A 27,159-nucleotide genomic window follows, 5' to 3' on the forward strand; every position below is an offset into this window, starting at 1 on the left:
TCTGGGGCGGTCGGAGCTGCTGGAGCGGGCGGGAGGCCCTGGAACAGGGTCTCGTTGTGATGTTAATTAGTAGCTATTGACCGCTCCCTGTTCGGGTGCAGTGGGGCGCAAGGGCTCTCCAGCTTACATAAGGACCTGCCCGACTGATGTCTGGCTCCTGCCAATAAACTGATTGCTTTTGTCGGGACCTCTGCTGGACCAGGGGCTGGAAATCAATTTCTGGCTCCCAGAGGAGATCATGCCTTCCCGATATCCAAGCTCAAACGCTGCATCTGTAGTCATCACCTTTCCTGCACAAAATCCATCCTAATTTGGGTTCAAAATGCTTTTCTGGCTCTGTTCATGGAGCTTAATCTAATCTCTGTTTCAAGTGAGTTATCAGGGTGGATAATTCCCTGTACCCCTGCGTGGGCAGCAGGGATTTTAGTCCCACCAGGCAGAAGTTTTCCTCTTTGGTCTTGCTGTCTTGCTCCCTGTTTACATTCCTGTCAGGGTGGAAAAAAAATAAATAGAGTACTATCAATGTTTGCTCTGATGAAGGTGAGAAATGGATTTACTTTAATATCCCTAAACACAGAGGGAGTGTTTTACTGAGCAAGAGAGCAGTCTCAGCAGTCGGATATATATATATATATTACAATTTATATCTCTTTGGTTGCGTGATGTATTTAGCACTTTTCCCCAAATCCTGTCGAACCGTCTTTTCTTGCTCACGGCAAACGAGGGAAGCGCTGCGTCCTAATTAAGCTGTTTGCCACAAGCAAAGCTCAGCTGCCCGAATTGCTGCGAGAGCAGCTCAGGACGCCAGTCTCTGAAGCCAGATGCGCTGAAGTTTCCTTCACAAACTGCTGCTGGGGGCAAAATGAGATGAGACACGGGAGATGGGAGCAGAGCATCCCGGTGGGGCGGGAGGCACCCGGCGATGGAGCCGGTCCTCCCGGGCGTGCAGGCACGGCTCCTCCCGGGGATGCTGCGCTCCCTCCCAAAGCCCGTGGCCTGCCTTCCCCGGGGAGGCTCCCTTTCATTCGCGCACCCTGCATCGGGCAGGCAGAGAGTAAACATCTCCCGCAGCCCCAGCCAGGCGGGCGAGGTGTGCAGCTCCGGGCAGGACCCCGGGGGAAGGCAGGGCGGCCCTGCCGGAGTCCCCGCAGCGATAGGCGCCGTGCCAGCCCTGCTCGGCGGCCAGGCTCGCCCGGCAGAGCGGCTGCGGTGCTGGCAGGAGCCGGCTGGCCTGCCCGCAGCTCTGCCCCTGCCCGCTTATATGGGCAGCCGCGGAGGTGGGGCCGAGCTCTCCTTGCCCCTCCGTCAGCAGCAGCAGCAGCAGCATCCCGGCACCGTGCGGGACAGCGAGCGCTCGGGGGGAGCGAGTAACGGGATCGGCTTCGTCGAGGGGCACCGCGGAGAGATGGGCAGGAAGCTGGACCTCTCCAAGCTCACCGATGAAGAAGCCAAGCATGTTTGGGAAGTCGTTCAACGGGACTTTGATCTGCGGAAAAAAGAGGAGGAGCGGCTGGAGTGAGTATCTGCTCTCCGGTCCCTGAGTTGGGGGCAAACCAGCCAGGACCTGGTGGGCTGTAGGGATGAAACAACCTGCTGAGGTGTGGGCGAGGAGGGACGGCGGGAGAGCGGGCTGTGGAGGTCGAGCACGGTTAATAGATTGCGTTATCAGCGGCAAGGTGACGCACTCGGGCAGCCAAGGTGCGAACTGGCGCCGTGCCACGGCCAGCGATGCGTATCGGTGACACCGCCGCGCTTTATGGGGACAAATACCAGGAAATGCCTCTGTGAGGCTTGAGGCTGGTGGGGCTCTCCAGGGGAGGCTTCACCCGGGAGCAGAGGATGGGATTCGGCTCCCTTGGTTTTGCTTCATGTGATGGGTCTCGTGTGTTTAGGGCAGGAGTTGTTCAGTGGGTCCTGGGAGTCCTCAGATCTCTGAAGAATCCTGGAAAAATAACTGAGAGGAGTAGTAAACCTACTACTACTAGTAAACCTATTTTAGTAGCCTTAAATATGCAATACTGGGGGCTGTGCTGTCCTGGAAAAGTTTTAGGGGCCCACGGATTGGGAAAAGATTGAAAAGTCACTGGAGCAGCAAATTCTGTGAACTTCAAGGTGTTGGACAAAAGTGCTGTTTAAAAAATATTCTGTCAGATCAGATTAAGTTTTGAGCATGAGAAATCACAGGGGTTCAGGTTTTGTTCATGAACTACATCACATGCTGAACTTAATAATGCCTTAACATACTTCAAGAAGCTGCAGTGACCCTTTTCGGGGTCTGGCCAAGTTCTCATTACCCCAGAGGGATGGTCCATGCTCTCACACTGGATTTGGGCTGTGCTGCACTCCCACTGAGCCCTCAGACCCTCCCAGCTCTGAGTTTTGTTTGCCAGGGCTGGTGCTGGTACCAATGCCTGGAGAGCAGGAGCTGATTAGTTCCTCTATCAGATCCAAAAGGAGGGGTGAGGAGTCATAGCCATCCTCGGCTTGGGATATCTACATCCCCCAAAACCTTCCAATCGTGGGATTTACACCAATGGCTACACAAAACTCTCAGTCGTGTGTTTTTCATCCCCCTGATTACTTTTTTTTTTTTTTGCCTAAGAAAAAACAGTCTGCGTGGGAGGCAGAGATAATTCAATATCATCATCTACTGCCTTCCTCTGCTGGTGGCTCTGAAGAGCAGGAGGGAGATCAGACAGGGGTATTTAAAAAAATTATCACCCTGCAAAGGGTGAATGTCTCCCTTGTGATGCATCTGAGCTCAGCCTGGAGGGAGGAGGTGGAGACCCACATTGCTGTGCCCTGCAGCAAAGAATTGGGCGAGGTGAATTCCTTCTTTACTCGACCTTGGCGCCAGACTGGCTTATCTGGGTCCCCTCTGCTGCCCAGAAAGCTTCCAAATTGAGTTCCATGCTCTGGGAGATGCAGGATGGGGGAAGGTCTTGGGATGCTCCTTCCCAGCTGCTGTCTTTCCTCCCAAGGATCATTTCCCCTGGTTTCTTAGTTTTATTTTCTTCTTTAATCGTGCCCTGAAGAGGGCTGGCATTAAGCATTCTGAACTACAGAAATTTCTGTACTTTCTGAATAATTTCTGCAACAGATCAGACCAGCAGCCTGGGAAAGTATGCCACATTCCTGAGTGCTGGACATGGAGCTACACAAGAATTTTCTGCCTGCAACAAGCTGGGACATGATGTGACATTGTGGGAGACCCTGCAGCCATTCACTCTGTGCTCTGACCAGCCCCATTTACTTTTCTATTCATTTACTTTTCTATTCATTGGGCTTGTCTCAACCTGCCAGCCTTGAAGAAATGTCCTGTCCACCCCCTCCCCAGCTTGGTCTTTTTCTTCCCTTTTTGCTGCTTCTCTGTATTTTGGTTTTGGCAGAACTTATTCACCAACAAGGGACAAAGGCTTCAGCTGGCCACAAGCTGCACAGGAATGGGAGGGCAATGCTTTGCCCAAAAAATTAAATTATGCCCATTTTGAGAGGTGTTTCCCTAATTCTTTCCTGAAACATCCATGCTCACAACCCCATTTTTGGGGAATGGCTCCCTCTGTCTCTCCTGGAGCCCTGGAGGTCCAACCCTGCTGCAGCTGGCATCCCAAGAGCACAGATTTATTCATCCTGCCGTGAGCAGAGCAGGGAAGGGGCTGGCTGCTGCTCCTGCCAGCAAGAGGAGACGAGAGGCATGCGGTTCCTGCGGGTTTTAAACTGGTTTGGCTGAGACTCTTCCTTCCTTTGGCAGGTCTGGTGGGTGAGGGAGGAGAGCTGAAGGGATCCAACCGGTCTCTGGGAACCAGAAAAAGCAGTTCCAGTAAAAAAGATTGGATCCTGCTGGCTACAGCCTTAGCACGGGAGTGGAAAAGGAGTACAGAGTCCAACCCAAGGGTTTTCTATTTGAGAGTTTCTTTTCAGAAGTCACTTAAATTTACTGCTGGGACACTTGCACCAGTTTGTCCAAATCACTGCTGGGATGGTGAAGGGCAGATTATACAAGCCAGGTTCCCAGTTTTCTGTCTTTATGCTGGTTTTTTTTACATCTCCCAGATGCAAATGCAAGTTGGTGTCACTCTTGTGTTACCACAAGCAGAGGAGTGACACCAAAAAATGTGTTTTACGGTATGCTGGCTGGCAGCTGGCCAGAAAATTCTTCCTCAGGAAAAAAAAAATCAAAAGCTGAGCCCTAATGTGCAAACTGATTAGGTTAAGCAGAGATTAGCTTGCTTGATATGCCTGCCCTTCCCACTGCCAGTCACACCACTGCTCCCAGGGCCAGCCAGGTTCCTGCTGTGGTCACCCCAGCTCCTGTTGTGGTCACCCTGGCGTCAGTCAGGCACTGGGAGCATCACCAGTGCCTCGTGGTCCACACTGTGATCCTGGAGCAGCCTCCAGACCTGATTGCTTGGGGGTTTTAACCCAAGCTGACTTCTGCTCTGGAAAACACAACTTCCTAATCCTGTCTAGAGAGAAAACAACTTTCTAGGACCTTCCCTCCAAGTCAAACATTTTCCTTTCAGCCGTGGCCCCAAAGGCAAACATGCCTGAGGTGGTGCGTGGCACGGGCAGCAAACAGAGAGCTTTTGGGCAGTGCAGGGTGCCCCACCAGCCTGACAGGCATCTCAGCTGTCCCCAGCTGCTGCTGGGGCCTCAGCCTCATGCAGACACTGCTTCCCATGGGGACCTGCTCCGGCAGCCAGGTCTGGAGAGTGAAGGAAGCTTGCGGGGATGCACTGCCAGGTGAAGGTGCTCTTGGAAAGGGCTTCCCTTTCACGGGATTGTCACAAGCTCTCCTCCTGCTGCATCCTCTGAACAGCCAGAACCTTGTTGCACATAACTTCATAAAGTTCTCTGCTGAATTTTAATCCTTTTTAATCCCAGATCTCTTCTTTCTTCCCCCCCCCCCCCCACCTTTTTTTTTAAACTAAGAATTCCAGAAAGATTTTAATACCCTGCAGGACTCCAGGCTTGAAGATTGTGTCATGTTGGGATACAGCCACAGGGGTTGAGAAGAGCTGCTCTCCCCGAGGTTCCTGGCATTAATGATCAACACCCTGTGAAACAAACAGGACAGGTTTTGGCACAATCCCTTTTTTTTTTTTTTAATGATCCTGTCCAACTCAGAATATTCCGTGATCCTAATATTAAATTAAATCTAATATTAAACTACAGTTACCCATCCTGATTCTGGAGCCCACTTTGTTGTTAGCTTATTTAACTCGTGATATGTCATTTATTAGATTTGCCCTACAGCTGTTTCCACAAGCTGCAGACTTGCAATGTTCCCTGGAAAATCGTTCCTGAAATGATTGAGGCGTGATGGGCTTTGCCATGTGAGGGTTTGCAGTGACACAGTAACAAACTCAAGTTCCTGCTTTTTTGTGGGGGGGTGTGTTTCCTACAGGGAACTGAAATGCAAGATCGACCAGGAGAGCAGCAAGAGGGAGTTCCTGACCAGTCAGTCCCACCTCAACGAGACTCACTGTGTGCACTGCCTGCAGCCCTTCAAGTTCCTGCTGAACAGCAAACGGCAGTGCCTGGACTGCCACTTCTACACCTGCAAGAACTGCAGCCGCTACCACAAGAAGGAGCAGGGCTGGGTCTGCGATCCCTGCCGCCTCTCCAGGTGCTGCTCCTCGGGGAATCACAGGGTGCTTTGGGCTGGAAGGCACCTTAAAGCCCATCTCATTCCTTAAAGCCCATCTCATTCCTTAAAGCCCATCCCTTCCGCCTCCCCACCCTTCCACTAGAGCCCCATCCAAGCTGGCCTGGAACACTTCCAAGGATGGGGCAGCCACAGCTTCTCTGGGCACCCTGTGCCAAGGCTTCCCCACCCTCACAGGGAAGAATTCTTTCCCTAAATCCAATCTAACTCTGCCCTCTTGCAGTGGGAAGCCATTCCCCCTTGTCCTGTCACTCCAAGCCCTTGTCTCAAGTCCCTCTCCAGCTCTCCTAGGGCCCCTTTAGGCACACTCTAAGGTCTCCCCAGAGCTTTCTCTTCTTCAGGTGAGCACCCCCAGCTCTCCCAGCCTGGCTCCAGAGTAGAGGGACTCCAGTCCTCAGAGCACCTTTGTGGCCTCTTGTGGTCTGGTTCCAGCAGCTCCACATCCTTTTTTGGGGGGCTCCAGAGCTGGAGGCAGCTCTGCAGGTGGGGTCTTACCTGACTGGGGCAGAGGGGCAGAATTCCCCCCTCCCCTGCTGCCCACACTGGGGATCAGCCCAGCACTGGCTGCCAGTGCACATTTCTGGCTCTTGTCAACATTCTCACCCTCCAGCACCCCCAGGTCCTCCTCCCCAGAGCTGTTGCCAATCCATTCTCCACCCGGCCTGTATATTCACTTGGGATTGCTCCAACCCAAGGGCAGGACCTTGCACTTGGCCTTGTTGAGCCACATGAGTTTCTCTCAGCCCCACCTCTCAAGGCTGTCACGGTCCCTCTGGCTGTCATTCCTGCCCTCCAGCATGTGACAGTGTCAGGAACTGAGGGAACACTCAATCTCAGTGCCTATGTCACCAGCATATATGTTCAAGAATTCCAGTCCCCATATCAGCCATGGGAACACCACTCCTCACTGCTCCGCTCTGAGGGACAAGGTGATGAGGCTCAACAAGGCTTGCCCAAACTCAGCAAGCATCCTTTTAGATGAAAGCATGCTGTGTTTTTGTTAAGACACAGCTTTTTTGGGTGAGGGCCTGCTCACTTGGTGTGCCTCCTCTCTTTGGGCAGGATTGTGAAGATCGGCTCCCTGGAGTGGTACTACGAACACGTGCGCTCCCGCTTCAAGAGGTTTGGAAGTGCCAAAGTGCTGCAGTCCCTGTATGGCAGGCTGCAGCCAGGCCAGGGGCTCAACTCTGCCTTTCTGGGTGAGGAATGGCCTCTGCTGCTCCTGGGGAATCTGTGCTGCACCACCTCGGGGTGGTGCAGCAGTGGTGGTGCTGCTCTGAGTGTTGTGGGGGACCAAGACTGCTCAAAATATCCCAGGGAGGAAGCGGAGGTTCAGGGTTGTTCATTCAGACTCAGAACAGGTGTTCTTGATGGCTTTTCTACTCTTAAGTCTTAAGTTTTCACCACAGGCTGGAGAATGTAAGACCATTACAGTTGGAAAACACCTCTGGATCATACAGTCCAACCCAGTACTACCATGACCACCATTAAACCTCATCCCCAGGTGCCAGATCCATGTGTTTTTGAACACTTCCAAAGAGTGTTTTTGAACACTTCCAAGGATTGTTGTTCCATGACCACCCATTTCAACGAAAAAATTCCCTAATACCTCATGTTTAATTTTCAAAGTCCCATGTCCTGCAGTTTGTAAGTATGTAAATTTGAAGCTCTATTTTTTTCTTTATTTTTGGTCTTTTCATCACAGAGCTTGTGGAATTAACCCTAGTTTAACCTGGAAGATAAATCTAGCCTTAATTTTTTTTTCCCTAAGACCTGATGATTTTTACGACCAACCTGATTATCCCCTGGCACTGACAAAACTGTGCCAAAATTGGTGAGCTACCTGTCACCATAATTGTTTTCTTCAGAGCTTCATGGACCTTCCATATTTCTGATTTTTGTCCAAGAGTGCATAAATATATGATTATATTAATATATCATTATTACTAACCAGCTCCTAGTTGTTATTCATAGAGCTCCCACTCCTTGGCCTATTTCCTTTGGAAGCCAGTGTGGAGTTTATTCCCATCTTGAGGAGCCACAGAAAATTTGCACACATACCATTGACATGACCTGTTTCAACTGCTCCAATCACTCCTTTAGCCAGGCCACTCATGGCAGAAATAGCAGCAAAAAAAAATTAATGGACTGAGAGACAATCCATGCATTGTTTGGACTGAAAATGCATCAGAGCATACAAAAACCCAACCAAGCATGAGGGTAACAGTGCCTTGGGCTGCTTTAAATTGAGATTCTGATGCCTTTTTCAAAGGGAAATGATTTTGTCGTTTATTACTTCATTAACACCAGTGAATTGGCTTGACCCTCGAGCAAGCAAGGATCTCCTCCTGGGATGTATCTCTGGCCATCTGCAGTTGGCTGTGCCTTCCCCTGCAGCTCCCAGGCATGTTGCATCAGCCTGGGGAAGCTGTGGCAAGCAGCTCTTTGACTTTTAAAAGTCAAGTCCCATCTCCAAGCGCCTGTTTTGTTCTCTTTAAAGAGCTTTTTTAACCATTGTTTCTTGTGAGGGCTAGAGAATGAGAATTCCAGTTAGCCAGTGGAATTCTGGAGTATTCCATTATTCCAGTTGGCCCTGAGGCTTGCTCTCTGCTCCAGGAACAGGAAGAAAATGTGATTATTCATTTTTCCCAACATTTTTCTCTTTCTTTAGGTCTTCATGACAGAGTTTATAGCCTGCCAGACATTAACAGTAAGTAAAAAAGGGGATTGCAGCAGGGGGCTTGCAGTTCAAGCAAGGTTTCCAAAGTCTTTTTGTCTTCACACCCAGCCAGCTGTGGGCACTTCTGGAGAGATTTGGAGTGGTCAGACCAGGGAAAACATTTCTCCACTGCAGTGGAGATGGACTGTAGTGCTCAACCCCTGCATTGTGGTACATCTGGGGTCTCCAAGGGTAGATTTGGATACAAGAGGAGTTTTAGTTACCGGCCAAACTTGAACTTTGCAAGCACTCATCATCTCAAAGCAGTGGGTCACGGATAAATAGAAGAGCTGATGGGAATCAGGAATAGCTCCTGAGCCTTCAAGCACTGGAGTCACCCAGGTGGACCTTGGCTTCCACATCTGTGATGGTGCACATCTGGCAGGGGAAGCAATGAGAGGCCAGCAGAAAAAAAAATAAATTGGGGAGTTACTTCTAATCTGGGCTTTTTCACCCCGTGTAAGAAGCATGGCCTCGCCTGCAGGTACTGGTGTGACCCCCAGGGTGGGGACTCACCTGCTGCCTGTGTCCCCTGCAGGAGAGTGCCAGCTGCTCAGCAGCTGTGACCCCGGGGATGACAGCGACGAGGAAGACAATGTCCTTCGTGGGGCTGAAGCAGAGCGCTACAGCAGGGTGAGTGTTTGGTGCTGGAGCTGCCACTGCCTCACTCCGTGTCCCTGGCCTGCCCTGGGTGATGCTGGTGGTGGCTTTCTGTGCCACTTTCAAAACTGGGCCTTTCCCTCTGTTTTTCTCCTCTAAGATAAGCTCCTCTCCCGCTTGGTGTAAAAACAACCATGTCAGTAACATCAAAAATACAAGTGCCCTGGAAAAAAGACCCACTCCTAACATTATGGAAGCCACCAACTAATATATAAGTCCCAACTCCCACCTGTATAATGAGAACCCACCTGCTTGGGGTTTTTTTACTAATGACCTCTCAAATATTTAGAGATCTACCTGCAACATCCTTCCTCTGAGGATAGGGAGATGCTTCAGGGTTCAAAAGCATCACCTGGGTCTCTCTCTGAGCTGTAACCTGGCTCAGCTTTCCCAGAGTGCCTTCATAAACCAGGAGAGAGATTCTCACTCTGCTTACAGAGGCAGTGGAAATCAGGAACCCACTTTTCCTTGCCTTTAGCACCAGCCCACGCTGTACCTGGCTCCCTTCAAGCACGACAGTGTCAGGCCCAAATTCTCTCAGCAAAAAGCAGAGCAAACTCAGGCAAACTAAGGAGAGAAAGGTCCTCCCTCCCCCTTTCCTTAAGGTCAACTGTGTCTGACACTGAATTTGCCTTTCTTGCACTTTGTGTGCTAAAGATGTGCAAGACAAAGCGGCTGCTGTCTGTGCACCCCTTTGATTTCGAACTGGACTCGGATTACTCTGCTCAGTCTCGCCGCCAGTCTGTGCAGCTCTCTCCAGCAGCCAGCAGCCCGGATGCTTTCCAGGTACTGGGAGACTCCTGGGGGGTTCCTTTCCTTTCTTCCTCCTTCTCCTTGCTTGCTACCACTGCTCCTTCAGCCTCAGAGCTCCTTCAGCTGGTGTTGGGAGGCAGTGGGCCAGATCCCCATCGCTGCTTGCAATCTCTTCTTCCAGCTGAAGTCCTTTGCCTCAGGCCAAGTCAGGAGCAGGACATCTGATCCAAGTGAGGATGAGTGCTAAGATGAGACAGCAGGAGGTTCTCTGGCCCTGTCCCTGCAGATTTCCTTGCTCCCAGCAGACAATGGTTTTCCTGTGTTGCCCCAAGGCTATGGAACACACCCTGGTTTCCAGCAGACTCGGTGCTCAAGGGGTTAAATGAAATCAGATTCTTCTCCCATGTTCCCATCCAGTTTGGGGCTGGGTTTGCTGTGTGGTGGCACTGGGGTGCAGCTGGCCAGGAGCTCCACGAGGCACAGAACCTTTGTGAGGTTGAGATGAATCCCACAGAGCCAGTGTGAGTGAGGGCCAGCCACGAGGGATGAACACTGCAGGAATGCTGGATACTTCTAAATAGGAGACTGGATGTGCCTTAGTATCCAGAGCTTCTGGCCAGGAGCAAGGCTGAGAGAGATGCAGACTGTGCCCTGTGATCCCACCTAGGGCCAGGGGCTGACCAACCCCACCTTCCTGCTCTGGGGAGGAACATGGATGGGATGACCCTGGGGGGGGCAAAAGGTCTTCCAGCCTGAGAGGCTTCAGGTCCAGCTTTTTGGGCTGCTCTTGTTTGCCTTTCCTGGTGAAACTGCACTTTTAAAGTATTAAACAGCTCCTTCTTTTTAAAAATGCTCTGATTAAACTATTCTTGGGTAGAAATAGGATGTGCTGAGATCTGTGACAACTTAAATAAATCTGCACAATTCCACACGAAATTATTAGTATTTGGGGGGAATAATTAGATCCCTCTTTTTGTTTGTCTTTTCCCCCTCTTTTTGCAGCAGAAGTCAGTGTGAGGGCTGGCCTATGTCAGATTGGATTTATGGATTACAGATTATTTGAGGTGGTGGCTGTTTGAATAAGTGTTTTAAAAGATCCGAGGGTGTTGCAGCCTGGCTGAAGGAACTCTGTGCTTGTAAAAATTAGCAGTGCCCCCTGGCAGTGATGGGAAGTATTGCTCACAGTTCAGCAGCAGGCAAAGCCTTTAAATGGGATTATTAGGAACTTTTCTATTTTATTTAAATATGACTGGCATTATAAAAGGTCAATCCATGCATATATGGAAGAATGAAGAAAGGAGCTCTTAGGAGAGGTCAGGAGAGACAAGGAGTCATAGAATCTTAGGAATTTGGGTTGGAGGGACTGTAAAGATCATCCCATTCCACCTCCTTCCACTATCCCAGGTTGCTCCAAGCCCTCCCAACCTGGCCCTGGATGCTTCCAGGGATCCAGGGGCAGTCACATTTCCACATTGTTCTTACTCTGGGGGCCCCTGAGCAGGAGGCAGCACCACAGGTGGGGGTGACACAAGTGGAATCACCGTGGGCAGCTGCTCAGCAGCATCCTCAACTCTCAGTCCTTCCCAGATTTCCCCACCTCAGCTGAAGATGTCTCCCAGGAGTCCAGGATCAGGGATGCAGACCTGGTGTTCCACCACGTGCTGCAGGAGCCGGGGGCGAGCGCTCCGGAGCAGCACTTCAGCACCGAGGTTCGGCTCACCGTCAACGCGCGCAGGAGGAGGAGCCTGGAGAGAAACCCAAAGCCTGGTGGGTGCCCTTGGCCAGCTTCCTCTTGAATCCTCTTGGGACAAGTGGCTGCAGGTGTTGGAACAAAGTGGAAACATCTTTGGGGTTTTTTTTCCTGAACAACCTCAAAGCCACTAAGAGGGTCAAACACGAGTTATCCGTCTGCAAAAGGGATTTTCCTTAAGAAAGAATTTTGCTGATTATTTATTATTTGTTATTTAGTTGTAAAAGAGCTGATCTTGCTCCCAGCAAACCCAAAGGGGTTGTTCCTAAGGTGTCCATCCCTTTCCTACCTACTGGTGATTTCCAGGGTAGAAGCTAGATACAATCCTATGGACACTGCTGTAAACAATGGGATGTGTTTCCTGCTGCAGGCAGAGGAGTTCAACTCCTTAGTAAAGGACCTTGTGGCTGCAGAAAGCTTTGAGTTTTTAGGGGAGTTGGACAAGAACTGCAGGTTGCTAAGTGGCATCCTTGTGGCTGGGCAGGGTGCATGGGTAGGCTAAATGATCTGTGGATTTGTGAGTCTATAAATACCCTCTAAGAGGCAGGATTTGCCTTTTACAACCTCTGTTTCCCTGCAGGGATGGCAGAGCCAGGAGAGTTGGATATTGGCTTGTGCATATGCAAATATAGAATATGTCCTTCTGTGTTTCCAGTGGCCTGGCAGTATTTTCAGGACATTTGGGAATGCTGAGTAGACCTTAACATGGCTGTTTAAATTCCCATTCCAAGTCCTACTGGAGCATCACAGAAACAAGGTCCCCTGGCATGTTAATTCCATTTTCTCTCATTGTTTTTGTCTCATTTTAAATTCTCCTTTACACAGGAGACTTTCCACTCTTTTTAAATTCTCCATCTTAGGTTGGTACTATTCTAGCCTGAGCTTAAACATCTTCCAGCACCTGGGCAGTGCACAAAGGGCAGCATCCAAACCTGGGTTCCCACAAAGCTGGGAAGGCAGTAGTGGTTTTTGGTGAGGCTGTTCAGGGCATGGATGGTGCTCCTCATGCCTTGTGTGGGACCCTGCTGTGCTTGGTGCTGTGTGGGCACAGTGTGTGGAGCTGAAGCCTGGCCCAAGGCTTAAACTTGGACCTCAAACTTGGTCTGGCTTGCAGAAGCACCTCCTGCCAAAGGGTAGGAAGTCAGATCTGGGGAAATGCCTCATTATTTACTTCTCTTAAGGATGGGGCCAATGCCCAGGGAGGAACTCAGGGGTGTTGATGCCTTGTGAAGGCTGACCTAGAGCAGAGGCTAGGCAGAGTTAAAGAATAAAGTAGGGATTTATTAAAAGGCTTCAATGGATCCACCTTGGGCAGCACAAGAGCCCAGCCAGGGCTGCACCCAAGGTGAACCAAAATGGTCACAAAATGGATGGCTGGTCACGGGGTCTCTCACTTTTATAAGTTCTGGTCCATTTGCATATTGGAGTTAATTGTCCAATTACAGCTTTAGCCCATGAAGTCCCATCCTGCTTGTTTTTCTCTCTTCGGTCTGTGTTGTTTGTGCTCTTGGGCCTGAAATTTGGATCATTTGTCCTTGGCCCCCAGCTAGAGAAGGAATTGTTTTGTCTCCCTACTCTGTGAAGAGAGCTCACCATCCCCTAATATGAAGCTCAGAACTACACACTAGAGCAGCACAGAATGTGAAAAACATAAAAGCCAAAACCTGAGGCACCCCTGTGAATGCCTTGTCCCTCTCTCTCCCCAAGGCACTCCCTGGAACGAGCCGCCCCGGGCGCGGTACTCGGCCGACATGGACACATCTGACGAGGAGCTGAGGGGAGCCCAGCTCCCAGCCCAGCCCAGCAAGCGCAGGAGCAGAGCCTCCTCCCAGGAGAACATCAGCCACTCCTCCAACCAGGTACCAAACAGCCTCTGCTGACACCCAGCCCGGTGCTGCCATCACAATAACAAACCTGCCCTTGTTGCTGCTCATTTTGCAGCTTGTCCTTATTAATCTGAGTTACTTGTGGGTTCTTGTGCCTCCAGAAAGGCTTGCTTAAATGGAATGTGCCCGTGCTTAATAAGCAGATGGAGGTCTGGAGATGGATGTTTAATAAGCACCAAGATCCTTCTCTTCCTCTGCAGTGTGTTCCTGCCTTGGTAGGAGTGGGTCAGGATGACCTGTCACATACCTCTCCTGAGTGATGGTAATGGGGGGAACAGCCTAAAGAAAGGTGTCAGACAGGATCTAAGCTTGTGTTTTAATTGCCAAGCAAGGACTTGCTGTTCCTGGTGCTCCCTTTGCCAGTGGTGGGCGGTGAGGATGGTAAGGCTGATCTGGTTCCTCAGATCTCATGAGCAGCAAAATGCAGGGTGGTGTTTGGCTACAGATGCAGGGGCAGAATCACTTTCCAGTCTCACAGCTGGTAATTTGGCATGTCCTGGAACCCTCTTTGGGCAATCAGTGTGAGATCTGTGACCACAACCATCCCTCAGTGTGATGGTGTTCACAGGGGTCTTAGGATGAGGGAAGAGACGAGGATCTGACTCCATGTTTCAGAAGGCTGATTTATTATTTTATGATATATATTACATTAAAACTATACTAAAAGAATAGAAGAAAGGATTTCATCAGAAGGCTAGCTAAGAATAGAAAAAGAAGGAATGATAACAAAGGTTTGTGGCTTGGACAGAGAGTCCAAACCAGCTGACTGTGACTGGCCATTAATTACAAACCACCACATGAGACCAATCACGGATCCACCTGTTGCGTTCCACAGCAGCAGATAATCAATGTTTACATTTTGTTCCTGAGGCCTCTCAGCTTCTCAGGAGGAACAATCCTAAGGAAAGGATTTTTTATAAAAGATGTCTGTGACACCTCAGCACTACACTTCATGTGCCTGGGTAGGCAAAGCTGCTATTTGCCATTTACTTCTGTGGGCACATGTTTTAATTAGCAAAGGCCTTTCCTTCCTCAGCCAGCAGTAAATGGGAGAACCCTGGACTGGGTGTCCTTAATGAGGCCACGCTGTGTTAGGCATGAAACATGCACCATGCTTTACAGTGGGCAAATGGGCCCCAATTCCTACCAACGCCTCCCACGACCTCCTCCAGGAGCTGGGAAAGCTCCCACATCCTACATCAGGCTGTGGTTTGTTCCCTCACACCTGGTGGTGAGGAGCCTTGTCACCCTAATGGTTACGAGGCATCTTCTCAGTCCCACTTTACCCCCATTTGCTCTTGTGGCAGCGTTGCTAATTAGCTGAAATAGCTCCCCATCCTCCCTGCCCTTTGTGCTGCTGATCTGTTTACAGCCAGCAACCATCCTCCCAGCCAGCCTGCTCCTCACCCAGCTCTAACTAGACCAGGGGCTCTTCCCTGTTCCTGTGACTCCAGGAGCTGAAGGTTCAAGAGCAAAACTTTAAAAAAAAGAAAAACTCTATTTTAAAAAGCACTTATGAGACACAAAAAGAAGCCCTGATTTGGTAACTGTGTGGGTCTTTGCATTCAGGTTTTTAAAAGTCAGGTAGCAACAGGACCAAGCCACAAGGAATGGCTCCAATTTACCAAGTTTCTCCCCAGAAGCCATCCTGCTGCACCTCAAGGGAGCTCAGTGGTTCTGCATTCCCAAAGCTTTGGTGCTGTCTGGCTCCTCTTTACAAAAAATTTCTGTTAGAGTAACCTGTCCTCCCTCCTCAGCAGCAAGGGGTAGTTTCCCCTACCTGATGTTGTGAGCTGTGCTTTAAGCTTATTTCCCCTTGAATGTTTTAGTGCAGAGCACACTTTGCCAGCCTTTGTCACACTGGGAGAAGTGCAGGGTGACCCAGTCCTGCTGGAGATGTGCCCTAATGGGGTGCATCAAAGCCAGCCTTGACTGGGAAGGAGAATTAAGCTTTTTTCAGCTGGTAGATATCCATCAATATCAACAGCAGCTTGTGCTTCAGGCTCTGATCTCTCCCAACCCTTTCCTTATGGAGATGGGGCAGTGGTGACTCCTGGTTTGTCACCATCATCAGAGGCTTCTCATTGTCACTGGGAGCCATGCAAGACTCAGGCCTCAAACAGGACTGAAAAACCTCTCAGCAATGGGCTGAAGTGCTTCCTGCCAGGGGGTTTAATGCTGCCTGGAGGTGCTTCCACTTCGGGGTGGTAATGACAGCTCTGCTCTCCACAGGGCCAGGTTTTTATATTCATCTTCCCTTAAGCAGATGCAATCATCCCTGGCTGTTGTGAGGGTCTAATTAATCAAAGGCTGGCAAGCACAAAAACTGAGTGAGAGGATGGAAATTGTTACAAAAACAAAGCCCGCCCCTCACATCTCTTTGTTGCCACCTCTGCTTACTGCTTTTGCTGCTTGCTCCCCTTTGAATGGGCAGAAGCCACTCAGAACAGCAGTGATGCACTGGTAGTGTCACCAAACAGGCAATATTTATCATCATTTATGTTTTATTTGTCTGGATCAAAGGAAAGAGACTTAGTTTTTTTTCAAAGAAAGAAAAACTTCAATTTCTAAAGGGGATTTAAAAAAAAAAAGTGTTCCTTTAATGTTTACAGTGATCATAGAGATGTTTTGGTTTAAATGGATCTGAAAAATATCTCATTCCAGCCCCCTGCCATGGGCAGAGACACCTTCCACTGTCCCAGGGTGCTCCAAGCCCTGTCCAGCCTGGTCTTGGACACTTCCAGGGATTCAGAAGCAGCCACAGCTGCTCTGGGCACCCTGTGCCAGGGCCTCACCATCCTCACAGGGAGGAATTCCCTCCTAATGTCTAATCCGAATCCACCCTCACCACAAAGGTTTGTCTTGGTTCTTGAGCACAGGAAGTAACTTCTCTTTGATTTCCAGGGTTCTGTCTGTCTTTAATTTCTCTGCCCTTCTCCCCATGCCCCATTTTTAGTCAGAAGAGTGAGGGAGAAGAGAGGGGCGAGCATATGGGTAAACCAGTGCACAGAGAAGTCAGAAAATTTCAAAGAGGTGGGGAAAACTTTCAGGTTTTTCTACTCTGATTTTTTTTTTTTTTTTGGTGGATTCCTCTCCACCATTGTGTTGGCAGGCATGTGATGGGGTGGTTACAGCTTGAAAAACATGTTACTAGGAAGTCAAAATGGATGTTTGCTTCAATTTGGGGCAGCATGGGGACGATGGTGAGATGGGTGGCTTTATTACAGGCTGGTGCTTTTATTGGTGGTGGGGTTATACATTCACTGCATCACAGCTCCAGATGCTTTGGTGGGAATTGCCTTGTGCTGGGGGCTTGGGATTGCTTGGAGTTTTCCAGATTTGAGATTGCTCTGTACCTCCTGGAGCTCCCGGGCATTTTTAAAGACATTACTTAAAAGATGTTATTTTTTAATGTCCTTTAACTCTGCCCACCGTGGCAGTGTCCTGCTGCTTGCTTTCCTCTGCTGGTTTCCTCACTGTGCTGGCAGTGGTGGCTGGTCTGTTCTCTCCTCCTTTTCCCTCTCCCTGTCTCTCTCCCCTTTCCTGTAGATCCATGAGCTCAACACTCGCATGTCCGCAATCGAGCGCGTGCTGAACCGCTTGGAGGAAAAAATCCTGACGCGCCCTGACGAGGTAACCAGGCAGGATTCCTGCAGGGATGGGCTCTGGGCTCTGCTGCTCCCTTCCCCTGCCCACTGCAGAGGCAGCCAGCACTGCTGGGAGAGACAAAATCATGGAAATATTTAGGTTGGAAGAGAGCTCTGATGTCATGGAGCCCAACCGTTCCCCTACCACTGCCAAGTCCTTCACTGAACCCTGTCCCCAAGTGCCACAGTGACCTGGGCTGCCTGAGTTCACTCCTGTTTTGGCCTTGGAGGCTGTTCTCCACTTCCAGGTGATGGAGTGCCTTAGAAAACATTGCATGGCAGGGCAGAAACAGCAGGAAATTGAGCCCATTTAGACCCTGTGCAAACCAGTGCCTTCCTTGCCCCCTCTGCACAAGGGAAATTTGGTTTCAGGCTGATACTTCATGAAGTGTTAATTTCAGGAGTTTTGTTAGGTGATGTCTGTATCTGCAGAGCTGTGACAGCTCATTTGAAATCATGGGACACTCAAGTGTGCCTGTGAGGAAGGCACCAGGTTATTGTGACTGTGAGAGCTGAGTCAAGGAGCATTTCTGCATCTCTTCTGAGCTGCCCTGATCTTACTATGCCATCAAAATTGGAAGAAAGCAGCTAAATTAAGTTAAAGCTGAGCAACAGTGCAGAATCTGTGAATACTTAGACCGCTTAACATTGATTTTTGGGCTTCTAATTTTAGACTATGCACTCTTTTCCTTCATGTGAACCCATCACCACTGTGGCAGCTGATGGCTCAGTAGAATGGATGGTGATAATTACAGGCAAAGCCCCCAGGCATGGATGAAACAATGCAATTTCTCCATTTTTTTCTAAAATTCACAGAATGGGGCGGCCACAATTTTAATCATTCAGGGTTTCCATCAGTAATCCTGACCAAGGGAGTAAGAGGTTTTCACAGTGTCAGGTTCCCACACTTTATTCTCACATCCAGGGCAAATCAGAGCACAGGCAGTGGGTCCAAACAGCTGTGGGACAGGCTGAGGTTAATTACAAAGCAAAACTTTCCAGCAGAAAGATTAGCAGAGCTCTGGAATAGGTTGCCTGGGAAAAAATATTGCCTGCTGCAGATGCTGCTGTTGGAGGCTGTTAAAAAACAGCTCAGACAAAACCCCACCAGGTATGACACAGGTAATTGTATTCCCATCTTAATGCAGGGGTCAGCAAGTTCAGGAACTTCTGGAGATCTCTTCCAGTGCCTGGGAGTTTAACAGGATTCTTCTCCAGCTACCATGAATTGCACCTAACAATGGGGGTGGGTGGCAATTTGCCACCTATCCTCCAGGGAAATTTGCTGTGTGGGTTCTCATCCCAAATGAGATCACCCAGAGGTTCCAGAAGTTACCTCAGGGAGTGACAATTCCCATGGCTGCTTCCCTCTCCCTGCTGGGCCTTGTTTCTGGGTTGCTGTGATCTCTGCCCTCAGAGCCACCAGCCATGCCACAGCTCTTAATGAAAATGTGGTGATTTTTGGCCCCAAATCCCTTCTGCACACCTTTTTAAGGCAATTTTCCATGGACAAAACTGAGCAGGTTCTGTGTGTGGGGAAAATGGGAGTGGAGGTTCTTTAGGTCAGGGGTTTGTGTTCCTCAGTGAGGAGCTGGAGCACAGCTCTCTGGGCTCTGCTGTGCCCCTCTGTGGTCCCACTCCTCAAGCTCCTCTGCTTGGTGAGCCTGTCTGGACCCAGGCAGGCCCTGTGTCCACCACAGGAGGTTCTCACACCTTTTCCTTCTTCTGCTCCTCCAGTCTCTGGCCCCAGAGTCCCACACTGACCCTGATGCTGAGGAGGAGGAGTTGAAGAGGAAGCTGGAGGAGTTAGCCAGCAACATCAGCGATAAAGAAGTCTCCTCTGACGAGGAGGAGCGTGAAGAGGAGAAGAGAGCAAAGAAACCAGAGATGAGTTCCTCCAGCGAGGCCATGACCAGGGATGTTAGAAAGGTAATCTGTGCCCTACCACCCACATCATTCCAGGCTGCATCCATGGCTCCTCCTGCTCTCAGTGGTTTGTGGTTTTACACCATGAAATTGTGACTCTCCTTCTGTCCCACGCCTCCACCAGGGCTGTGTCCATGTCTGCTTTAACAATGTCAAGGGAGAGGGAAGTCCCAGGGTGTTAGATCTGGACATTTATCATTTTAGGCTCTCCCAGTCTCAGCCAAGAGTCAAAAGTAAAGCCTCTGAGAGTTCTTGCAGGCTCCTGCCTGTCATGGAGGGGTACACACCCTCCACATCTACCTACAGGAGTTGCCCCAGGATCTGGAAGTCACTATGGAGAAGAGCTCTGGGGTGGGAGAAGAGCTCGGTGATGATTTAGTACCAGCAGCCTTTGTCAGGCACCTGCTGCAGCCTGAAATGTCTTTTCCACACCTGTCAGTGCTCCTGAATCCCTAAATCCCTGACCCCACTCTGCTAGATCAGCATCTCTTGTATTTCCAGCTCTGTGCTTCCTCCTGTCCCTACTCTATGGTGGGTGACCCATGGGGACAGGAGGACAGATCACAGCAGTGTGTCCCCAGTTGTGCAGAGGCTCCAAAATAATCCATTAGGGATAAACACATAGTAATTTATGCATCTAAATGCAAATAAATACATCTACATGAAGATATTTCAAATCCTCTCAATCCCCAAGAAATTGTTAAATGAGGATTTTTAAGTGATGGAGGGTCCCCTAGAGTGGATAAGCTTCTGTTCCTGCCTGGCAGGAAAAGGTGGAGCTTGTGCTGACATGGTTTTATAGCTAATGCAGTTCAAAAATGAATCTTGATTGTTACTTGATTTTGGCTTCCTTACTGAAGGAGGTGAGTTGTTTGGTGTGCAGCAATAGCAATATTAATATACTTATTAATATTAGCACAGATGGAGAGGTCAGCACTCCCTGTTGGGTCTCTGAGGGCTGCTTTGCTCATCCCCTCCCTCCTACCTTGGCTGTGGAAAGGGGGTGTGTGCATTTGCTCCAAAATGGTGGCAAAGGAAGGAAGCAGGCACCACGCTGCCCCTCTCCTCTCCTGCAAAGCTTGGGTGCTGTGGTGACTTTCATGGTGCCATGAAGCCTCCCTTTAATGTGCATTTGTTCCTCACCACACAAAACCTTGCTGTGCTCTCCCTGCCACTGGAGCAGCAGAGCTTCCTTACCCACAGCATCCTTTACTGCCTCCTTTTTCCTGCTCCTCACCCACAGCATCCTTTACTGCCTCCTTTTTCCTGCTCCTCACCCACAGCATCCTTTACTGCCTCCTTTTTCCTGCTCCTCACCCACAGCATCCTTTACTGCCTCCTTTTTCCTGATCCTCACCTACAGCATCCTTTACTGCCTCCTTTTTCCTGAGAGCTGCTTTCAGATGGTTGCTGCAGCCAGACTTAACTTCTCCCAGACTGAACAATCTGCATCGTCTTAATAACCATTTCTAATTAAGTGTAGATAAGTGGTAACTTGTAGATAAGTGGTAACTCACCAAGCCAAGGTTTCTGTGTGAGCTGCTGATCTGCAGCAGGCAGAGGCTCAAACCCTGAACTGTTGGTGTGGTATCAGTGTAAGATTCTGGTTTCTTATTAAATGAAGCCTGGATCCTCCAGATTTGCTACTTTCTGTGCCCCCAAGCTCTGCTATGAAGCAGGGAGGAGTATTGAGATGGAAATGCCTGCAGTAGCTGGACCAGCCTTGGTTAAAGGCTGTCAGCATGGAAGATGTTTAACAGCAACTTTCCTTACACTTGCAACACACCCAGGTGTGGATTTTGTGTGATTCTGAGAGATTTTTGATAGGAGGCTCCTCCAGTCAAGAGGAAATCTTCTGACTGGGGGAGCACTGTGATGGAAGCACACGAACCTAATGGAAAATGTGAAAAAACTCTGCTGTACCATGAAGGCACCATAAAATGATAAAAACCTCATCTGCACTGAGTTAGCTGGTTCTCTGCAGGACAGCTTGCCTGGAAATACATGCAGCTGTAAACACAACCAGCACATATGTCACCCCCATCTCCTTGGTTTCTAGGGAATTATCAGCTGGGAGAGACGTGATGAGTTTCTTGGGGCCATTTTTACCCGTGTTTAGCACCTCATCAAGCCAAGGGCAGCACTTAGGGGCAGTTATTGCCATCAGTGCTCCTTGGGGTGGGAAGAGAGGACATAATTAGCCCCAAGTTCTGCCGGTGTGGCAATACAATTATTTTATGGTGTCAGGCTGTTTTTGTTCTTTTGCCACAAACTCAAGGAGTTGTTTGCATCCCCGCTCAGGCCCGCTGAGGTGTAAAGCAATATGCTGCAATTAGATTTTAACTGCTGCCTAACCCAGTGGCCCTCAGGTGCTTCCAGGGAGAGAAACATCCCTCCATAACCTCTTCTCCAGCCCTTTGGAGGTGACCTCTCTTGTCACAGCTATCCTGCAGAAAGCAGGGGCTGAGATCAAAGCTCTGCTGCTGGAAAGCCCTTCAGGAGCCCCTTAATCACCACTCCTCCCTCTTCCCACAGCTCCTGGAGTTCTGGTGCCCCTCTCCCCCCCTGGCTTGTGCTGGTTTATACACCACATTAACATAACATTGTGAAGAATGCCAATCACTTGTTTTTTTTAAATTTTAAAAGTTTAATAGTAATAAAATGGTTATAAAAATAGTGATACAATTAGAGTAATAATAATTTGGACAATTTGAATTAGGACAATATGAGACAATAGAAACAAAGAGTTACAGACGTCCGGGTACCTTTTTCGGGGCAACATAAGCCCAAAAAAGGACCCAGGTTAACAGAGGATTAACCCTTAAAAGCAATAACCTGTTGCATATTCATACATGATGCATAATTTCCATTCAAACACAGGATTCTGTCTGGTCACTGTCAACTTCTTCCTCTGAATCCTAACAGCGCCTTTGAGGTGGGAAGAAGTTTGTTTCTTCTGATAAGAGGGCAATAAATTCTCTTTCTCTGAAAGATTCAGGTGTCCTGTGGCTGCTATCTCTGTGCAAGTCCTTTCTCTACAAAAAAAAAAAAGTATCCTACATAGCATAGTTTCTATTTTAACATTTTTTTATAACCTAAAACTATATTTAACACACTACTTAAGAGAATTAATACAGCATAACTTTCTAACACAACACACATAATATTCATTTGGATATTTGCGAAAAGCCAATCCTAAAATACGCATTTTTCACAACATCCATATTTTTTTCCCTCCCTCCCTCCCTCCCTGTGCTTTGGCTCTGGCAGAGGTCGTCGGCTCAGGCTTTGAGTGAGATCACAGCCAAAGTGCTGAGAGCCATAAACGCCACGGAGGAGGCGGTGTGGGAGTCGGTGCATGGACACAGCCAGGGCTGGGCCCTCCCTGCAGGGCACCTTCCAGGCCTGCCAGGTGGGAGAGAGGTGGCCGAAGTGTACCAGGAGCTGGAGGAAAATGTAAGGCTCCCCAGAGATTTTGGGCAGAGGAGGGGTGGTGTGGTGGTGTTTGCAGGGGTCCCAAGACCAGGGAAGAGAGGAGGATCTGACTCCATGTTTCAGAAGGCTGATTTATTATTTTATGATATATATTATATTAAAACTATACTAAAAGAATAGAAGAAAGGATTTCATCAGAAGGCTGGCTAAGAATAGAATAGGAATGATAACAAAGGCTTGTGACTGACTGAGACAGTCCAACCCAGCTGGACTGTGATTGGCCATTAATTAGAAACAACCACATGTGACCAATCACAGACCCACCTGTTGCATTCCACAGCAGCAGACAATCACTGTTTACATTTTGTTCCTGAGGCCTCTCAGCTTCTCAGGAGAAAAAAATCCTAAGGAAAGGATTTTCCATAAAACTTGTGACAGGGTGGGAACGCAAAGGAAACCCCCCCCCCCCCCCCCCAGAATTTCTTGTTAGGGGGTAGGTCAGCACTGAAAAGATGGCCAGCACTGAAAGGATGATCAGCAGAGGGATTAAAAAGTCTGGACTTATGGTACAGCAGCAAAAGAAGGTGCTCTGTCTTTCCCTCCCTTGGTTCGTGGTCCCCACCCTGCTGTAGCACGGCTTTGCTGGATCTCAGCAGTCCCTGCTCCAGCAAAACTCGTGTCCCATTCCCTTCAGCTCCTCCCCAGCACTGTGTGTGTTTCATCAAGGGGTTCATGAGCATCACCCCCCTCTTCCCTAAGGCTGCTTGTGCCTGGGGCTGGGGCAGGTGACAAGTTCACAGCCAGAGCCCAATCCCCTTGCAAGGTTTGTGTGAGCCCGGAGCACTGACAGCTTTTTCAGCCACCATAAACCCATAGGAACTGATTCCCTGTGGAAATGTTGTGCATCCACAGTGCCCTGTACCAAGCTCCAAAGAAACAGTTCAGAGAAGAGCTGGATCTCCATCTGGGTGGTCGGGTTTTGCTGTAGGGAATGCCCTGCAATGGGGAGCAGGGTTTTAGGACACTAAATTTTTTAGCCACTCTGTGCCTCATCTCTCACTGGGGAAAGCTTATAAGTAAGGCAGCTGCAACACCTGGATGCTTTCTGGCCAAATACAGCATCCCAGGGAAATGCAGGGTTGGATGCATGAAGGTTTTGGGGCTCCCCCTCTCCCAAAAGAGGGGATAGGGCTGAGAAGGATGTGAACTTGGGGCTTGCTGTCAGCTGGGGACAGGGCTGGGTGGACAGTGGCCCTGGGAGATGTGTGTCATGCTGCCACTCCCTCGGGGACCCTGGCTGAGTCACAGCTGGCTGGCCACTCTGTTCTCCCCTGCAAGGCATGCCACCCACCTGGGAGGGCACTGGGAGAGCCTGATGGGCCAACAACAAATCCCTGTGGCTCAGGTTGGGTGGTGCTTGGCTTTAGGATTTGCACTGGGATGGGTGGGATCCCTGGGAGTGTGGTGCTGCGATTTGGGTGGATGGGCTCTGTAGCTCAGTGCTTGCAGTGGAAGCTTTGCACAATGCCCAGCCCAGGGAAAGCTCAGAGGGCTGGAGGAGCAGAAATTGCCATGGCAGTGCTGAGATCCTGGGATCAGTCAGCAGAACAGTGGCCACATCTGATGGGATTGTATACTGATGTGTTAATGCTTCCTGAGTTGCCTGGCTTGGACCTGTGTCCTTGGAGTAACCTGGGAGGAGACAAGTGGCAGTAAAACCAGAGGTTTTATTGGGATAGATCCTTTTAGCCTTCTTCTCTAGGCAGCAAAGGCTACCCTGCTCTGGCCCTGCTCCCAGCAACAGAGACACCCTTGAAACAGACTGAGCAGGTTTGGAGAGTCAGTTTTTCTCCTCCTCACAGGGCACAGCAGCCTGAGCTGGTTTGCAGCTGGTACCTGCTCTCCCTCTGAGCACACAGCACAAAGTGCTGGCTGCTGCTTCTCCAGCAGGTCACTGAGTTTTGGTCCTTCCTGTGTTCCCACTGAGCCTCTCACCACTTCACACTGTTGGTAATTGCTCTCCAAAAGCCCAGGGAAGGGAGAAAATGAGAAGAAAAGCTGTGTCAGAGCTGACTGGCACTGTCTGTGCTGCAAGGCAAGAAGGCATTCAAAAAAGAGCAGCAGGAGCTGCTGCATCTGGGGCTGCAGCCACAGCAGGAGAGGAGAACTCCAAGAAGGTTAATTCTTCAATGCATTTTTTCCTTTTGCTGTATTCCAGGTGTACCTGGCTGCTGGAAAGACCTACCAGCTTGAGAAGACCCTGAAGGAGCTGGAGGAAGGGGCTCAGCACAGCGGCACCACTGACTCGGAGCTGTCGGAGCTGGAGGACAAAGTGGCCTCAGCAGCTGCCCGGGTGCAGCAGGCAGAGAGTGAGGTGAGGGCCTGACCCTGGCAGATGCTTTGCCCAGCCAGTGGTGGCAAACAAAGCCACTGATGGCTCCTCCAACCACCATCTGTGTGCCTTTTCTCCTCCTCCTAAAGATATCAGATATTGAATCCCGAATCGCGGCCCTGTCTGCTGCAGGGCTGACAGTGAAGTCTGTGGAAAAGGCAAAGAAGGCAAAGTCAAGTGTGCAGGTGAGCTTGGAGGCTGGTGGCTGTGATGTACCTGCTCCCCTGAGCTGTAGCTGCTGCCCCTGGGTGCTGGGAAGGGCTGCCTGGCTCACTGAGCCATTCCCAGCTCTCCTTGTGCTGCCTGGTGCTCTGAGGGTCCTCCTGCACCCCCAGAGACACCTCTGCCTTCCTCTGTCCACAGGCTGCCTGTCTCCATTCTCCTGCTCCTGCCAGCAGCAGCCCTGGGGAGTCTCTGGATGACATTAAAGTGAGTGTGTGTCTAATCACAGGCTGTGGCACAGCGTTAAGCACAACCAGGGGGCTGCCATCAGAGAGAGCAGTGGCCTCACTGGAGACCTCTGCCCTCCCCTCCCTTCCCCACAGCAGGCTGCTGCCCTTCTCTTGCAGGCAATGCCCGGGCTGCAGAGGTTCAGGAGGAAGTTCAACAGCCCCCTGGAAATCACCAGTAAGGAGCAGGGCCCTGCCCCTGGGAGATGGGCACTGTGGGGAGCTGGGCTGGGCTTTGGGGATGCTGCTCCCCTCTCTCTCCCCCTCTGCATCCTCCCTCTGCTGTGTGTCTGCAGTGGAGTCCCCTTCCCTGTGCTCATGGGCAGTGATGGCAGAGCAGAGGTCAGGCTGAGATGGCTGAGTCCTCCAAGAACCAGGAATTGTCTGCAGCCACCCCACGGTCCAGGGACACACCTGTGTGCCTTCATCCCCTGGGCTGTTAGGTCTCAAAGCCTCAGCTCAGCCCATCCTCTCTTCTGACAGCAATTTCTCCCTTGCTTGGCCACCTTGGGGAAGGTATCCTTCCCTGGATGGCATGGCCCACCCCTGAAAGTGCTCCAGGCCAGGCTGGATGGGGCTTGGAGCAACCTGGGACAGTGGAAGGTGTCCCTGCCCATGGCAGGGGGTGGAACAAGAGTGGATTTCAGTTCCTTTCAACCCAAACCATTCCATGACTCTGTGAATCTTGGCCCTGCTGCCCACCTGGCTCTGCCACTGCTGGGGGCAAGAAGCCCTCCAGGGGCCAGCTCTGGTCAAAGAGCAGCTTGGGAGAGCTTCAGAGTAGATGGTGACCTGAAACTTGGCCCAGCAGCTGGTGTGGTGGGGGGATAGTCACTGGAAATGCTTCATTCTGACCAACATCAGCAAGATCCGTTAGGAAATGACTTTTCTATTTCTCTCTTATCTCTCCTCACAAGCTTAAAGGCAGAAAGAGTGCCTCTCCTTCCAGATAATGGAAGATGAAGGGAGGGAAGGGGGGAAGGATCATTTATTGCAGAGGTGGAGCAGCATTTCCCCCATTCACACAGACAATTAACAGTGCTGTTCCCAGTGCTGGTACGTGGAAAGGTCCCTTGTCCTCATCCTCCTCAGGAGTCATCTGCTCTCCTTCCTGTAAAGGGCAGGCAGATAAAGGCAGCCCTGCCAGGAGATAGAGGGATGTGCAATGGGCAAAGATGTCACCAGGCAAGCCTAAACCTGTGCCTGGGCTGGGCCAGGGGGGGATTTGGTCTCCTGACTGCTTGCCTGGCAGGGCAGGAACTTGCAAAGCTGGGCCTGAAAAGGTGCAGCTGGTGGCAGGGAAGAGGAGATGAATTGATGGGCTAAGAGATTCTCAAGAGATGAAGAGGAGAGGAGATGAATTAACGGGCCAAGAGAATCTCAAGGCTGGGGCAGGGAGAGCTGAGAGCTTCTCCCAGGCTGGCTTTTTGTTGCATCACCAGAGCAGAGTGTGGAAGGGCTGACCCAGGCTGGCCCAGCTCACACAGAGCTCTGCAGAGCTGAGCAGCAGCAGCAGCTCTGTCTCCTCCTTACCAAAGCTCTCCCATCCCAGAGAGGGGAGCGCCGGGATACATCCAAACCCGCAGCCAGAGGGGCATCAGTCCATCCCAAGTGACTTGGTGGTGGCTGAAAGCTCTGGTGAGGAGGGTGAGGAGCTGCTGGCCACCTCTCCTGCCTCCCTGCAGGTTTTGACGACTCCTTTGACCGCAATTCCGCGTACCGCGGCTCGCTGACGCAGAGGAACCCCAACGGCAAGAACAGGAGGGTGGAGCGGCTCTTCGCGGTATGGACCAGCCCAGGGCAGGGCTGCTGGCCTGGCCTCCCCTGGGACTGTCCTCCCCCAGGTTCTCCTGGAGCTGATGGAGCCCTCAGCT

At 50.4% G+C, this 27,159-nt stretch overlaps 1 protein-coding gene across 2 annotated transcripts in view; it reads left to right on the forward strand.

The window, feature by feature from the left end:
* The first annotated feature begins 781 nt into the window (after positions 1 to 781).
* Positions 782 to 27,159, forward strand: part of MLPH (melanophilin) — a 28,569-nt gene continuing 2,191 nt past the window's right edge. Inside the window, exons 1-16 of one of the 2 annotated variants that reach the window (XM_054636294.2) lie at positions 782 to 1,515; positions 5,408 to 5,629; positions 6,731 to 6,867; positions 8,340 to 8,378; positions 8,926 to 9,020; positions 9,705 to 9,833; positions 11,378 to 11,567; positions 13,258 to 13,409; positions 16,986 to 17,069; positions 18,821 to 19,012; positions 22,280 to 22,465; positions 24,663 to 24,818; positions 24,926 to 25,021; positions 25,200 to 25,265; positions 25,406 to 25,463; positions 26,971 to 27,068. In XM_054636294.2, coding sequence (XP_054492269.2) covers positions 923 to 1,515; positions 5,408 to 5,629; positions 6,731 to 6,867; positions 8,340 to 8,378; positions 8,926 to 9,020; positions 9,705 to 9,833; positions 11,378 to 11,567; positions 13,258 to 13,409; positions 16,986 to 17,069; positions 18,821 to 19,012; positions 22,280 to 22,465; positions 24,663 to 24,818; positions 24,926 to 25,021; positions 25,200 to 25,265; positions 25,406 to 25,463; positions 26,971 to 27,068 — 2,493 coding nt within the window. In that variant the 5' untranslated portion in view covers positions 782 to 922. The remainder of the gene's footprint in view (positions 1,516 to 5,407; positions 5,630 to 6,730; positions 6,868 to 8,339; positions 8,379 to 8,925; positions 9,021 to 9,704; positions 9,834 to 11,377; positions 11,568 to 13,257; positions 13,410 to 16,985; positions 17,070 to 18,820; positions 19,013 to 22,279; positions 22,466 to 24,662; positions 24,819 to 24,925; positions 25,022 to 25,199; positions 25,266 to 25,405; positions 25,464 to 26,970; positions 27,069 to 27,159) is intronic. The other variant, XM_054636295.2, reaches the window with a different exon arrangement.

This window comes from Agelaius phoeniceus, chromosome 7 (assembly GCF_051311805.1).
Source record: "Agelaius phoeniceus isolate bAgePho1 chromosome 7, bAgePho1.hap1, whole genome shotgun sequence".
Lineage (NCBI taxonomy): Eukaryota > Metazoa > Chordata > Aves > Passeriformes > Icteridae > Agelaius > Agelaius phoeniceus.